The 16,302-nt window shown below is 38.5% G+C and overlaps 1 protein-coding gene across 1 annotated transcript; it reads right to left on the reverse strand.

Annotated features, from left to right (window-relative positions):
- Positions 1-4,055: 4,055 nt before the first annotated feature.
- prdx2 (peroxiredoxin 2) lies at positions 4,056-16,272 on the reverse strand. Its single transcript, XM_062032751.1, has 6 exons — positions 16,156-16,272; positions 12,030-12,150; positions 9,032-9,185; positions 6,979-7,101; positions 4,794-4,924; positions 4,056-4,373 (listed from the first exon to the last, which is right to left on the reverse strand). The coding sequence occupies exons 2-6, from the start codon at positions 12,130-12,132 to the stop codon at positions 4,291-4,293; spliced, it is 594 nt and encodes a 197-aa protein (XP_061888735.1). The 5' UTR covers positions 12,133-12,150; positions 16,156-16,272; the 3' UTR covers positions 4,056-4,290.
- Positions 16,273-16,302: the final 30 nt, after the last annotated feature.

Here is a 16,302-nt window from a genome sequence, read left to right on the forward strand (position 1 = left end):
TTAAGTAAAAGAAAAGTCATAATTAAGAAATGTGTTTTTTTCTTTTCACACTGCCTGGGTTTGTCACTTTATCATTTTCCCTGTCAGCAATTTAAAGTTTCTTGACATTCAAAACAGCAGATAGCATTCTTTCCTATTGACGTACGAGCACTCCTTATAAGGTGCGCTTCTCACAAACGTCACAACGCCTAATAGATTTCCGGGAACTCCCTCCTACAATGCTGGTCAGAGGTCGCACCACCGTGTGTGTGCGTGTGTGTGTGTGTTCTTGTATTTATACCCTTCTTGAGACATCAACAAGGAAAAGTACCTTCCATATGAGGACCGGTGAACGAGTTAGAACCGAAAATCATGGTCCCAATATGGAAAACCATTGCATCTAATAGCGAGCCAAATACTAAAGTCCGTGAACATTGCTCCAAAGTCAGGATTTTTTTTTTGGTTGATTTAATGTGCATGTGGTTAGAGCAGGCGTCGGGAACCTTTTTGGCTGAGAGGGCCATGAAAGCCAAATATTTTAAAATGTATTTCCGTGAGAGCCATATAATATTCTTTAACTCTGAATACAACTAAATGCGTGCATTTTTAAGTAAGACCAACATTTTTAGAGTATAATAAGTCTCTTTTTCTGGCTTTGTAGTCTGGTTGATATGTGGTTATTTTTAACACTGTGATGACCAGCGGAATTATTCATTACTTATCGTGTTAAGCAATGTCAGTTAGGATTTTTCTGAGAGCCAGATGATCTGGCTTTAGAGCCATAGGTTCCCTACCCCTGGGTTAGAGTGTCCGCCTAGAGATTAAACCCTGGCCGAGTCATACCAAAGACTATAAAAATGGGACCCTTTCCTGCTTGGCACTCAGCATTAAGGGTTGAAATCGGGGGTTAAATCACAAAAAATGATTCCCGGGCGCGGCCACTGCTGCTGCTCCCCTCACTTCCCAGGGGGTGATCAAGGGTGATGGGTCAAATGCGGAGAATAATTTCGCCACACCTACTGTGTGTGACAATCATTGGTACTTTAACTTTAATACAAAAGTAAACATTGACAGGTGCAAAGGCAGCAGAATATGATAAAACAAGACGGCAGCGAAAGAAAGACTTCCCTATTCGTCCCCGAAAAACAGCTGATTTCTCAACTTCCAGCGCTCACGTAAGACAACCAGCATCCCATATGTGACCATAGGATGAAAAAATACACTACGGTACTAAGACTATAGTGGCCATTAACAGTTAGTTTCTACAGCTGCATTGCCCAAAGTGTGGCACCGGGGCCATCTGTGGTCCGTGACTCGTTTGTCATCGGCCTTAAGCGCATTACAAAAAAATAGAGACTTCATTTGCACCCCTGGTGGTGAAATCTATCAAAGTTATGGTGGTCCCAAAAAGGAGGGATTTCCCAAATTGATTGTGTGTCGATTTTAAAAGTGCTCCCCCTCTGTCCAACATATGTAATAACAAGTGTGTGTAAGATATTGAAATGCACCCCGTTTGGTCAAAATTAATATAAATAATTATGTATATAGAGACACACTGTTATAACTTGAGGTAAATAATGAAGATTAAAAACCAATTACAAACAAAAAATTCAACAAAAAAGTTAACTAAAAGCTTACTTTTTTATATTTGCATAGTATGTATATATTATTAATGTTGTAAATACAAATCTTTGTATATCTAGAAAGGGTGGTCCTAAAGAGGTAGGCATTTTTCGAAGGTCTCAAGAAGGTAACAAATACAAGAATATGTGTGTGTGTGTGAGTGAGTGTGTGTCAATGAGCGATGGGAATTCCCCAATTCTCCCAAACGGTAAACACAAAAGTTCCAGTGAAACAAGTTGATTGTTGTCAACAGAAGCTAGGTTAGGAATTTACTGAAATAAGTGTGACATGATGTGAATTGACAAGTGGGTGTCAAAGTGCCAAAAAAACACTTGTTTGAGACCATCTGATAGTCAGAAGTGTCTGAACAAGTTAAGACCAGCATAGATAATAAGTTATGTATTTAAAATAAAAAGACCAGCATAGATAAGTTATGTATTTAAAATGAAAATACCAGCATAGATAATAAGTTATGTATTTAAAATAAAAATAAAAAACACTTGCAAAGCATATTGTTAGTATAATCAATCCATCCATTATCTACCGCTTATCCCTTTCGGGGTGGCGGGGGGTGCTGGAGCCTCTCAGCTGCATTCGGGCGGAAGGCGGGGTACACCCTGGACAAGTCGCCATCTCATCGCAGGACCAACACAGATAGACAGACAACATTCACACACTAGTCAATTTAGTGTTGCCAATCAACATATAATTTTATGAATTCTTAAGCTGTATTTTCAGAATATATCATGATTATATTATGCTCAGTGGCCTTGTGGTCACAGTGTCCGCCCTGAGGCCGGTAGGTCGTGAGTTCAAACCCCCGCCGAGTCATACCAAAGACTACAAAAATGGGACCCGTTACCTCCCATCAAGGTATTGGAATTGGGGGTTAAATCCCGATTTCCGAGCGCGGCCACCGCTGCTGCTCTCTGCTCTCCTCACCTCCCAAGGGGATGGGTCAAATGTAGAGGGTAATTTCGCCACACCTAGTGTGTGTGACTATCGGTGGTACTTTAACTTTAACACTTTAGGGCAGGGATGGGCAAACTATGGCCCGTAGGTCTTTTGAATCTAGCCCGCCAAATAGAACCAAATTGATCCAAGATCTGTTTTGAGAATTGCCACAACAAAACTGATACTAGACTTTGACGCACCGGCAAAAAAAAGGGTGATCAACAACACTGTGCCCACTGAAAGAATCTGTTTACCTTGTAGTACCATATTTCTGTTTCTTTGAGATCCTGACCTTAGGACTCTTAGTTCCAACAGATATATGCTTTGAAGTGCATCTGTCAATTTTCAAAAGCCAATGTGGGCCCTCAGCCAAAAAAAGTTTTCCCACCCCTGCTTTAGGATCAACTTCAGCCTGGTTTATATTGTATTAACATTCTAAGAAATACTCAGCAATCTGTCTTTCGTTAGTATGCTGCCTTTCCAAGTGTAAACCTATAGTGCCACACAGGATTAAATAAACTCGACGGTCTTCAGACATGTTGATTGTGCAAACAGGTGATGTACTTCAAAGTAACTTTGCTCGAAAGAAATTACATTTTTGGCAGGAAAGTTGATAAAGTTGTGTTGTTTAGACTCAGGGTCCGAATGTCAAACAAGTGGCACCATCTAGTGGTGACCAAACGGTAGGACATTAAAAGCACCACAAAGTACTTTAGATTGGAATGGGACCTTTTTAGTCTTTTCTGAATTATAATTGTTGAATGGATACTTATGTTAAACAATGCCAAAGGTCGAATCATAAGGTTCATGCATTTTGATGTGAGCTCACAGTTTTGGATGCCTTTGTTCGCAGGTTTTATAGTCTGGCTACGTTGTGACCTCGGAGCGAGGTGGACGCACTTATTTACATAAAGTCAAGCTCTTAGCCAGACGGGGAGTAGCTACTCCCTCTCAGTATTATTGATAAAGTATTTTCATATAATCGTGGCATGCGCATAAGACCGCCGTGCAACATGCAGTGACATAAATACTACTAAAAGCAGCTTTTAAAAAACTGCAGAGTCTGGATCAATCGGACAGTGTGCAGGTGTACCTATCGCTGTGACTGGGTGAATCTGTTAAATAGGATTATTTTCGACCAGGTCTGTAAGAATGCAGCTGAGATTGGCTCCAGCACTACCCCGCATCCCCAAAAAAGGGACGAGCAGTAGAAAATGGATGGATGTCTGTAAGGAAAAAAATAGCGGTGATAACTTTTTTTCTTACAAAGATACATTTTCATAAGATAAATGATACTTTTGGTGTGGTTTTATTTGCACTCTGGGAACAATTCTAGGAACGAACATCTTGCAGACAGACTAAAAAAACAGGTTTTTATAGTGACCGGAACCAAATTTAAACCAAAGCATGTACAATACATTATCTAGACCACAAGGAAGTGTTTAATGTAGATTAACATCACCATAGGTCCTCTTTAATGAAGACAAAAAGGAGCACACTTCACCTTCCTTACTGCTTTAATAAATGATATTAGAAGCAGCCAGGAATATTAATACTTTTCTGGAAAATGAATAAATGTATGTTTCAGTGCTTGAGACTTGTCCCCCTCAGTTGTGTACTGGATGCACAAATACAACAAAAAGTATTTAACTGGGAATGGACAACAGACAATATGGAAAGCGGTGTACAACTACTCCACAGAAGCGCCTTCCGTGTGAGGGCAAGTGCACATTTTTACTGCTTGGAGAAGAAATTTTTACTCTTTTCAACGTCAGGAATGATGGTGTCGCTGCCTGGTTTCCAGCCTGCAGGGCACACTGTGAAAGAGAACAAAGTACCCGTTCTCGTATCAGTTATTGACAGAGCAGTATAGACATGTACAAAGTACAAACGTCAACTACCCTGTGGGATTATCTGATCATTCAATGTGTGTTTAGAGTAAAATCAACTTGCCAGCTCAAGGATGGGTTTCAAGTAATTTTCAGTAAATTTCATATCCTACAGTACAAATTATCTAACCTATCTACAATAGTTAAGGTTTGCATGATGAACAAATGTAGTAAAAGACCAGGGGTCACAACATGAGCTACATATGACAAGCTTCCAAGTGACCAATGATAAATAAAACTTTCTGAATATACAAATGCTATTTTGTAAAGCTCACCTGGATTTTTAGTGGAATGTATTATCTTTCTGCTGTTATTCAGGTATTTATCTTAAAAATCTATTTAGCTCACCTTCGCCATGTTTGTCAGTGTGCTGGAAGGCCTGGACCAGACGCAGGGTTTCATCCACGGAGCGACCCACAGGCAAGTCATTGATGGTGATCTGCCTTAGAATGCCTTTGCCGTCAATCACGAACAGACCCCTGAGAGAGAAAAGCAAGATTTTTGTCCCCAAAATAAAGCTTCTTATGTTTGTCATTTTGTGGAAGACAACGGTACTATTGGCAGCACATTAATGCGATATTGCGACATATGTTGTTATAATTCTCTGTTTGTATCGCAATTTTACGTCTGGGCTAATGTAATTGCAGAAACTATGCTACTTTGAGGGAGCATTTTAACGTCACTTTAAAAGGGGAACTGCGCTTCCCCCCCCCCCATCATTCACAATCCCTATGTAAGACATCTTATTTTTTTTTATGCATTCTAACTTGTAATATACGGCAAGTACAAGGTGGTCAACCACCAACAATACTGCATTTACATGTCGTGACTGGAAAATTAACTAAGTATTAGCGATGTTATATGCACTAACGCTGACAAGACTATTTTTAGGGGCACCGTGATAACAGAGAGCTAACTAGCTTATGCTGCTATATTGACATACTGAGCTGCTGCATCGCCAACAAGTTGGTAAAAGTTGATTCTAGATTATAAATCACACCTCTCACTTGTATAGTAGAAGGTTCTGGCTGCAAACCGTAAAAGTGGTTAGCTTTGACATCTAACCTAGACCCGGGGATGGCGAGAAAGACGAAAGAAAACGCTCGTTTGTGCCCACCTCATATAGATATTTTATTTTTTATCTCCAGGTGAATTATAATTAATTCTTTATCCAAACGGGAAGATATGAACGTCCCACTGAGAGCAGACATTGTACAGTGAGAGTATTTTATTGTTCGTAGTTTGTATATCTTGTTCAGCAATTAACAATACTGCTGCTTGATTGTTTCACTAAAGCTGCATCATTTTAGCACACAGCTTCTAAAACTTGTTGCTCATCCTCTTTATATTAAAGTTAAAAAATATAAGTTTCTGGATCATAATTTGTCCCAAATTAGTCTTTGTTGTCTCTATGTTGTGAGTAGTGGTGTTGTTGAAATATTACATATTATTAATGTGCCAGTTACTACATTACATATATACTTACAGCCTGTATATAAAATGGGTGTTTTGGGTGTTTTAGAGCACTTTATAGGTGGAAGGGAGCAATTCCCTTTGGCTCCACTGAGCTAACTTTTGCCAGCGTTTATTTACAAGTGAGAATGCATATAAAAAAACATGTGTTCTTGTCTTACATTAGGTTTGTGAATGATAGGAAGAAAGTTCTTTTTAAAATAATTCTACAACTACAGCATGGATGTCAACATTGCACAGAGACCCCAATGGAAGCTAAACCAACAAAACCCAAAGTGCAATTTGTTCCAAAAAGAAAGAACAGGAACTCCTTGTTTTGGATTTATAAACGATTAGTAAGCTAATCTGCTAAACATACCACCAATGAGTCGTTGCTAGCGACTTGAACATGTCTATTATTTTCTATCACTCGAAGGCACAGCATGAAGGACAGTACAAAAACAATGTTAAAATGTGACAAAGTACCAATGTTAACTCAAAACCACAAAGTGATAAAAAGAAAAACACCAAACGAGCCTAACTGAGTCCTTTTCCAAGGACACGGTCTATGACAAGCAGTCCCACAAACATTGAGAAATTGTCGAAAACAGCTGTTAATAAAAATACTCTTTTGTAATTGATTGTATTGTAATTTTTATACATATAAAATATACGCTTTATAAATAAGAGGAAATATGCAAAATTGGCATTAATTTCATGCATATATGTATATGATTTTAGGAAAAACATATTATAGGTCATATTTGTCCATATCGCATGGAGTCACGCAACATTGTAAAAAACAAGGAAATCCCAAGAAGAGGGCTGGGCGATTACGGCAAAAATCAACACTAATAATTGTACATCGATTTCTGTTAATGCAAAAACCTCCCACACTCAACTACTCTAATTTTTGGTTGATGTCATCCTTATGGTAACCAAAGTGTGTCCAAACAACTGCTGTGAAATTTTGGAGTTTTTCTTAATGACTTCTGCATAACAAACAAACACATGGTGTCGTCAAAGAGCATACAGCTCCAGGATTGGGACACGGCTTTGGCATCTGCTTGTGTTCTGATACCTGTATGAGACGCCGTCATCCTCCTTCAGCACGCCGTAGTCTCTGGAGATGCTCTTTGTCAGGTCTGCCACCAGAGGGATTTTCATCTTACCCAGACCTCCCTGTTTCCGAGGCGTATTGATCCTTTAATTTTTAAAAAAAATACAATAACGAAAAATGGCAATACAGATTGGAACATTTTCACTTTGACTTCAAAAAATGAAACAATGTGATAAACACATTGTCAGAAGGTTGTGATAAGACATTCGATTACAAAATGCGTTTCAAATAAACTACATCAATTGCAAGTAGTATGTGCAATATAGCCTAAATTCTAAATCAAGATATTTACTGCAGTATTCTGTGATAATGTTATACTACTTGGTATATAAAAGATAAAACCCTTTCAAAACGGGTTACAGAGGCACCTAATTTTGCTGCTAACATATGTAGAAACATATTGTGCTATTTTCAGTTGTATTATTCTTTTAAAAATATTAATATACTGTGTGTGTTGATTTTCTGTAAATATCTGGCTAATTTCTGATCTAACTACACTTCTGTTAAAATAGAACTCGCACTCATTCTGTTTGGATACTTTACATTAGTTTTGGGCGATACTACATTTTTGGTTATCGATCCAATACTAAGTACTGGTAGTTACAGTGGCAGTATTGGTCATACCAATGTTCTTACTTAAAATGTTCAGGAAAATATTTTTGATCACAAGTGTAATCCAACCAAAACACAGAATGGCGGTGTAACGATATCAATTGATATTTAAATTAGATCCACTATCCCGTTTAATACAAAAAAAGTGTATCATCAAGTTAAGAGTGCAAATACCTACAGAATAGCAAAATCTACTATTGGCTCTTATTTCCTTAGTTTGTAAACCACAAAAATGACAAAAAACAGTAACGATAATTTAAAAAATATCCACTTCGTTTTGTTGCGGTCAATATTTGTATCGATCTACCCACAAGCTCTAGCTTATCAGTTAGTTATGTTTTTTTAAGCATGCTTAGCTATTTCTTGTCCTTCTAGTGATAATGATACTTTGAAAACAGTTGATTTGTTGCCATTGAAGGGAGGATTAGTGATTTAGAAGCTGCACTGTCGAGGGACATTAGCCGCTAGCTCACGTGCAAGGACCGCTACATTGCGTTGAGGACGCGGTTGTTCGTACGTGGCGGTCAGATTTGCGACACACAGCTAGAATGAGTCATAACATGCATTATCACTATAGGACGATAGTATTAAAACCTTTATCGTCTCCAAATTTTACATAATTTATAATGTACATTGTCTATATTGCGCAACCCTATTTGCGAGTCAGAAATCTTCTAGAAGTTGGACTTTGACAGACTGTTAGCCTATCAGAGCTGACCGCTTATCTTGCGCAAGCAGAAGGGTTAAGTGACAGAAGATAACCAAGTCAACAAGGTGGGTGCTTCTTCATCGTAGCAGGACACACACACAACACTGCAAGATCTGCTTATGAGTTAAGTTGTCTATTAGGTTGTAGAAGCATCTAAATATATATAAATAGGTTTCACTTATGAATCTCAAAGCAAATGTGAGTTCTTGGACCGGCCAACATAAGGCAAAATATTAATGGTTGACATAAAATTTTTGCTATCAGACAACACCATAAAGATGTTATAAAACTTTCTAACAGAGATCAGGACATAAAAACAAGTATCGCTGTTTTCAACAAGCAGTGCATGCTTTTGTGGGCACCGCCACCATCTTAAAGTGCTTACAGGCAGCTCGGTTTAAAGCAGAATGTGTTCATTTGTAGTATAAAACGTATGTGTTGTGCTTTAACGTTTTGTTTTTTTACAATTAAAAAAGAAATGTGCTTTGGTTTATTATGCAAATTAGGCTATGGCATCATTATATCAGTGCTCCCCCCAACCCGTCACAGCCACAAATAGATCACAGTCCTGCAGAAAACAGTGAAATAATTATACCAAACTGTTTTATCAAGTGTTTTTCCAAGACATTCTGCATCTTACAGTGGAATAAAACCGCAAACTATTGTATCCAGCAAATATCGCAGGGCTCTTACCAGGCCAAGTGACTGAAGTGAGAGTCGACAGAGCAGCCGATCACCTCGCAGTCGATTATTCTGAACTCCTCAGCTCTGTCGCTAAATGCCACGATCTCAGTGGGGCAGACAAATGTGAAGTCCAGAGGGTAGAAAAAGAAGATCACATACTTCCCTACAAAGAAAAAATACACAGTAAAGCAGTATTGGCGTTAACGCACGTTTTGTGTCTTTTTACACATTGAAAACAGAAAGGACGCGCAATTCCAGAAGCCCACGCGTCCCCTAGAGGCGGATTTTTTTTTACCACCAGTTTTTTATTTTACCGATTATTGCTTTCTGCCGGTGTTTTGTTTTGTTTATATTTGCCGGGTCAAATTTTCATCCGTTTATTGCGTTTTTTTGGTCGTAAAATTTTGATTAGCCGAAAGTTTTATCAATCACAAATACTGCCTCAGTTTGCACTCTGACAACTTTACCGTGAGGGGCTGTCAAAAGAAAAACTTCATGGTAAACACTAAGGTGAGTGTAAAGTCAACTTTTTTAACTTCATGCTGTGCCATGTCTCCAGTAAATTAGTTGTTGTAGTCTTTGCGAGTCCTTGGAAACTTCACTTTTATCTCCCGCTGAAGCAACATCATTGTTCGAGGATGGAGACAGGCTAGCTGTTAGCTTCAAGCTAACCAGCACCCGACCAGACTCCTCCACCCTAAAACATACCTTGCAGGTCAACAGACGGGGCAAATATTTGCCTTTTGAAGCGTTATTGTAAGAGGAGTGTTCAAAAGGAGTCTCTTGGAGAAGTAGCTGACAAGTTGGCAAGTGTTGCTCGCATCGCTGACAGTGACATCATCACCGTCAATGTTTACTGAAGCAGATATGCTGACTGTGCGTTATGATTAACGCGCATGCGTCGCCAGGCTCTGCTTTATATCGATACTTATCAGATAAAATGTTTTATTATCAATAGCAAGGGTGTCAAAAGTGTGGCCCAGAGGCCATTTGCGGCCCACATCTAATGTTTTAAAGGCCCACGGCACATTCTAAAAATACTAATAAAATAAACAAAAACATAACAAAAGTGGAATAAAAAAGCTTACAGGTGATATGTCACTTAGAAAAAGTTGCAATGTTGACTAATAAAACAAAGCTGTTTTTTTCCTTTAAAACTGTCATTGCTCAAAACATAATATTGAATCAAAATCAATGTTTTTATGAATTTTTGACCGATCCAAGGCTCCGATTACTTCACATTAAATATTCCACTTTGAAAAATATTTTTTGTTGAAGATTTTGTATATTTTGTGTGTTTGCCATAAAAAAACAGTTTCATTTGACAAAAAAGGGCAGAAAAACAAAAAAAAACAACATAAAAAAAACTTTGAATTGACGGATAGATCTGAAGTTCATGCAGACTCTAAAGATTTAAGCGTTGAATAAATGTACGTATGCTGTGACACACGATTATCATAATTTCATGGCCAAAGCAAAAAAACATTTTACACTTTTATAAAGAAATAAATACACCTACAACTTATTAAATAAAAATATAGAAAAAACTACAGGCAGCAATAAAGTTTAGAAGGAAAGAAAAAAGTGAATGAATGTTTATAACTGAATAAATTTACATATGAATAAAAATCTGTTTTCTTTTGTATAATTTTTTTAATGAATTAAGTAACGTTTTACGACAACCTTTTTCCAAAACACAATATAGAATGTGAGAGGTAACAGGATAATGCATATACATTTACCATTTGTTTTCAAAACGGTTACAAATTTTTGAAAATTCCTAGCACCAACACAGGTAAAAACTTGTAAAAAGTAGTGAGTAAGTTAGTAGTAATAACTACTGCTCTTTTCTGCTAAGCTGCAGTGTTCACTGACACCAACCAACATTTTGGGCTTCCTCACGAGGAAACCTTACCATGTATTAAATCCATAAACTGATATAAAATTGATTAGCTTGCAAGTTATTTCAATGTTGTAAAATAGTATAATTTTACCTATTTTCAGATTTTCCATATTTTGAAATGCAAATGTTGATGCTTCTTAGACACACGTCATAAATGGTGTTTGTGATATCTGCTATTGTTTTTGGGTGCCACAAGAACCACAACATTAGCGCCGCATAAAACATTCTGTTGCTACTGACGTTTCTTAAAAAACAATGCTTAAAAAATCATGTAAAGCCTTGTCCTGCTGTAAACTGACCTACTATTCATGTTTAGCACATTTTTACTACAAATGTCCAAATATCAGAAAAAATCGGTATCAGCCCTGAAAAAAAAAATATCGGTCGATCTCTAATATGGATATAGAGAACATACAAACCCTTTATTTATTGAATCAAAAATACTGAAATTCCACGACATAGTGAATTTACAAACAGCTAAAATTACACACAAAGCCAACTATAATCTGCTACCCAAGAATATACAATTCTTCTCACCAAAAGAGGATAAATATAATCATTGAGAAAAATTTAATTTTAAACATTTGTATGCACGTACAACACTTAAGACCTTCAGTATATCAGTATGTGGAATTAAATTATGGAATGGATTAAGCAAAGAAATCAAACAATGTACTAATATGATCCACTTCAAGAAACTCTTCAAACTTAGTGTTTACAAAGTACAAAGAAGAAGAACCATGATAAACATTCTGAATTTCTCATTATCCATTAATTTTCAAGATAATCATCTCACCATATGAAACAACTTACTTCACCAATTACTATTTATCTATTTATTCATTCATTTATTTTTTATTGTTATTACTTATGGAGTATATTGTGAATAAATTGAGAACAGGAAGTGAACAAATGTTTTAGCAACTGCTATGTAAAGGAAAAGGGGTAGGATTAAATAGGCTCTGCTTCTCCTTACTCCTTTTTGAACATGTTGAATAGAGAAACTGGAAATTGTGATGTATCATGTTGTATGCATGCATGTTCAAAATAAACTCAAACTCAACAATATGTATACATGGTAAAAACTGGTGTGTACATTGTTACCTTTGTAGTCAGACAGCTGGATGTCCTTAAACTGTCCGTTCACTACAGCTGTTGCTTTAAAACCTGGGGCAGGCTTGCCGATCTGAGCATTTCCAGCTGACATTATGGTGGTGGTAGATGACTGCAAGAGACAGACACTCAATGAGGCCATTCTCCTCCATTTCCCCCCACTAACCCACAATAACTCCTGCTTTCTGAGGCCTGTTAAAGACTGCTTTGCAGCTGTTTGACAATCAATGCACTGCTTCAATGAGCTAAACCACGATGGAGTCACATGCAAGTCATGTTCAGCCGGCAGGGAATAAAAGCCTATTAAGGAACTTGCATAACTCGATTAAAAAAAAACCCCATAGAAGAGTGGTCTTAAAAGAAAAAGACTTGCATACTAAGTAGGGCTGGGCGATATATCGATATACTTGATATACCGCGGGTTTGTCTCTGTGCGATATAGAAAATGACTATATCGTGATATTCGAGTATACGTTCTCACGCAGTTGCTTTTAGCTGCGGGGCATTACACTGCATGCGTTTCTCACTCTTTCCTGTCCCTCCTTCTCCCAGAGACTTTAAAACAAGCGCACCTTCTTACATACGTCACATACTGTCACATGAGCAACGTCATACGCCCTCTCTGAGCAGACGGGTAACGTTAGCTGTGATGCTAACAGCTAACAGTGTGGTTTGAGTGGTAATACGAGAGAAAAAAGGTGCGAATTTGGTAACAAATGGAGGAATAATTAATTTCCAAGAAAAACAGCACGGGGTCCACCGTCTGACGGTGGTTTGGCAGGAATATGTCTTTACATGTCAACATCTCCGTTCGGTGCCACACCAACTAAATGCCGAAGCAACTATTTCCACATCAACACCGTAGGACATATACTATTTGATATGCAGCTCATTTTTATGTGACACTTATTGAAATATCTTGTGTGTCATCATGCACAAAAGTGCACTTATAGCTTGTTTTAAAATGTCTGACAATCTTGCACTTTTTTGGAAATGACATGAATGTTTGTGCCACTGCTTAATAACTGTTTAATTAATACACTTTTGCTAAGTTGACTTAGTTGTGATTTCCCTCACTGCATGAAAGTTTAAAATGAGCATATATTAATGCAGTATGAACAAGAATGTTTTAATGTAGACACATAGAATCATCATACTGCTGTGATTATATGTATCAAGTGTTCATTCAAGGCTAAGGCAAAATATCGAGATATATATCGTGTATCGCGATATGGCCTAAAAATATCGAGATATTAAAAAAAGGCCATATCGCCCAGCCCTAATACTAAGGATTAATAATCTGCTGTTGTTGCATTTAGGCTAGGTCTACACTAAACCGGATAACCCCTTAAACGAATAATTATTCAACCTAAGCCCCGTTTTAGGTTGCATTCCTCTGACAAATTTTTAAAAGGGTAAGTGCGCCGTGTATTTCTTGAATCTCTGGCTCTTAGCTCTGTATGGACTCGATGATCGTTTACAAACTGAGTTTGGAGAGGAAGTGACGCTAAAAGGAACGCCCCACAGCCAGCTTCATAATAAAGCGGTTTCGTAACACGGAAGTAACCACTGGATTATGGAGGAGAGTCATCCAGACATGCCCGTGTTTCTCATTCGTCTACATGTACAGACGCTTGTGGAAATCACATGAATACCTTAAGAGAAAGCGATTGCAGTTATTTGGGATACAACACTTCTCAGACGGCAAGAGAACTTTCGAATGTCGAGGTCAGCTGTGATTCTATTTACCGAAAAACTTTGTCCATTTGTCGAAGGAGAGTCAACGAAAATGTGGGCTCCCGTGGATGTGATAAAAAATTTAGCGTGTGCTTTGTATTACCTGGCCGACGAGGGAAGACTACAGAAAATCGCAAATGCATTTGGACTGGCAAAGCAGACTATCAGTTATTGTCCCGGACTCAACGTCTAGGTCCAGAGTATATAAAGTCACCAAAAACGAATGGACAATGAAGGTGAAGGCAAAAGAGTGAGGAGTGTCCTGACCAGATATATAGATCCCCGGATTGATTGTTGTCAAATTGTTTACTTTCGTGTCCAATAAAGATTTGATTAATTTATGATGGCTCAGGTGTGATTCACTACAATAGGGCCCCACAGAACACTGGATTCCAGTTAACTGAAATACCACAACACTGGATATTGTTCAGATAAGTTAAATTTAAGTACTTGCACACAAAGCAACACTGGAGGTGACTGATGTGCACATTTTCCGCGCATGCGTATTAGGTCGCATTGTGCCGGCTGGCGGAGGGCGGGGTTTAAACGACCATTGTGTGTGTGTGTGTGTGGACAAGGATAATATTTGGTGGGATTTACCCTGGATAACCTTAGCCTGCTAGGCCAGTGACAATGCCCCTCAAAATTTGAGATACCCCTACCGGAGGTAGAACAAGATCTAACAATGTTTTTCCTCTTGGAGGAAGTTTGAGAGCTCTTTTGCAACTTTCTCTGATGCGACCTGACCACTTGCAATATTGATCAGTTTCTCAGGAACACTATCAAGGTCAAAGGGATTCTGCTTCTGCTCCACAGCTTCCATTATCTTCTGTATGTCTCTCTCGTCTCTGTCCATTCTGGATGCTCCATGCTCCTTGTGTGCTCTCGGGCTCTTTGCAACAGTGTCACAAAGCTCTTTCATGCCATCTACATATGCTGTGGTCACATGTCTTGTCATTAGCCATCTTGTGAGAGCTCCCTTCCGTAGTGTGAAGCCAACAACTCCACCCTGACTCTTGCCTTCTCGGTTGATGGTTTGCTCCAGTGCCTGATCAGTAGCCACACAGTTGAAGCTTCGATCCTCAGACCGGCGAACAACAAATCCCCCTTGTTGCATGAATGTGTATGCTTCTGGTTGTTCCTATTCAAGGGATTTCAGTTCTGCAACATAGACTGGCGTGTACTTGGCATAATTGGTCCTTCCAGCAGCTCTGAACCAAGGCATAACCTCACACATGCAATTCAGGTGAAGTTGAAAGTCAGCTTCACGCTCTGAACGAAGCATCCTTAGCAACAGATCAGCACCATTTAGGAATGTTAACCAGTACCCAAAGGTTGCTGATTGCTTAACTCCCTCATTTGTGAACATCTGGATTCTATTCTGGATCTCAGGGAGTTCAGTCTTCACCTCACTGATGAGCTGTTGAGCAGTGGCCTTGTCATTACCCTCAAATGCACTTAGTGATGTAACACACTGACTATACATGCTATATTCATATATTTGGTATCACTGGATTCAGCACAGCCCCATCTTTCCAAAAAGCCATGATGTGTGTGTTTATGACAATCCCTGGCAAAGCAACTACAAAGTAAATGAGAATATTCTGCATAGATATTCATTTTGTGTATGTCCGCTTATTTTAGGCAAGTGTTCAAAGGTCTTACACACATCAAGATATTCACATCCAGTTTTTTCTAATAGGTAAAGCAACTTCCTGACCACAATTATGTCAAGTTTCAAAGCTGTCAGAGCTTGTGTTATTAATCTACATGAGTTTATATGGCTTAACTCCCATACGGCCAGGCTGTATTTTGGTTCTTTTTTAAGTTTGGGGTGTATGACAATATGTATCAATTTAACAATGTTTGCAGTAAAATATTTTAACCTAAGAACCCATTTCATATATGGGAGACCTTAGAGATGAGGAAAAACATTGTTAGACTTTGTTCTACCTCCGGTAGGGGTATCTCAAAAACTAAAGCCCTTTTTGACAGTCACTAGCCTATAGTTGCAAACAAAGAGGGTGCACACATTTTCATTTTAGTGGCGAAAGGTGCTTAATATACAACCTAAGGTCTAGTTTTAACATGTTTTATAGTTGTTGAAGCTGAGTAGTAAACGATTAGAATAAATTAGCAGCAGCTACGGCACCACAAATAAAGCGTCTTGTCAGTAAGCAGCGCAAAGACAAAGAAAGTAGCAAAGGGATAGCATTAGCATTAGCACTGCCTACTTTAGCTCCGTGATAGCTTATCGAACATCGCTCAACCACATTTCACTTTTTCTTCGTTCCAAATCACACGTTCATAACAACCGTCCGAGAGCAGTGGCACAATCCTAATTTGCGATAGAAAAGTGAATCAGAGGTTTTAATCTCACCTGTCTGTAAAACCGGATAGAAGTTGACAGAAGGACGCAAAGCTGCACCGCGGTGTGAATTTGTGAAATGTTCGCTCAGGAGACTCACTGAGGCTGCGCGAAAAAAGAAGTAGGCGGGGCAGCTGGGCGAAAGGAGGAAGTACAGTA

The sequence above is a fragment of the Entelurus aequoreus genome, linkage group LG22 (assembly GCF_033978785.1).
Source record: "Entelurus aequoreus isolate RoL-2023_Sb linkage group LG22, RoL_Eaeq_v1.1, whole genome shotgun sequence".
Classification (NCBI taxonomy): domain Eukaryota; kingdom Metazoa; phylum Chordata; class Actinopteri; order Syngnathiformes; family Syngnathidae; genus Entelurus; species Entelurus aequoreus.

What these genes read in the sequence shown, in the direction of transcription:
- prdx2 (XM_062032751.1), bottom strand. Translation starts at nt 12,132, where the DNA reads ATGTCAGCTGGAAATGCTCAGATCGGCAAGCCTGCCCCAGGTTTTAAA. An exon ending in CACTTCAGTCACTTGGCCTG is followed by an intron (nt 7,102 to 9,031) that starts GTAAGAGCCCTG and finishes TAAAAATTAAAG; the next exon opens with GATCAATACGCCTCGGAAAC. An exon ending in CACTGACAAACATGGCGAAG is followed by an intron (nt 4,374 to 4,793) that starts GTGAGCTAAATA and finishes TCTCTTTCACAG; the next exon opens with TGTGCCCTGCAGGCTGGAAA.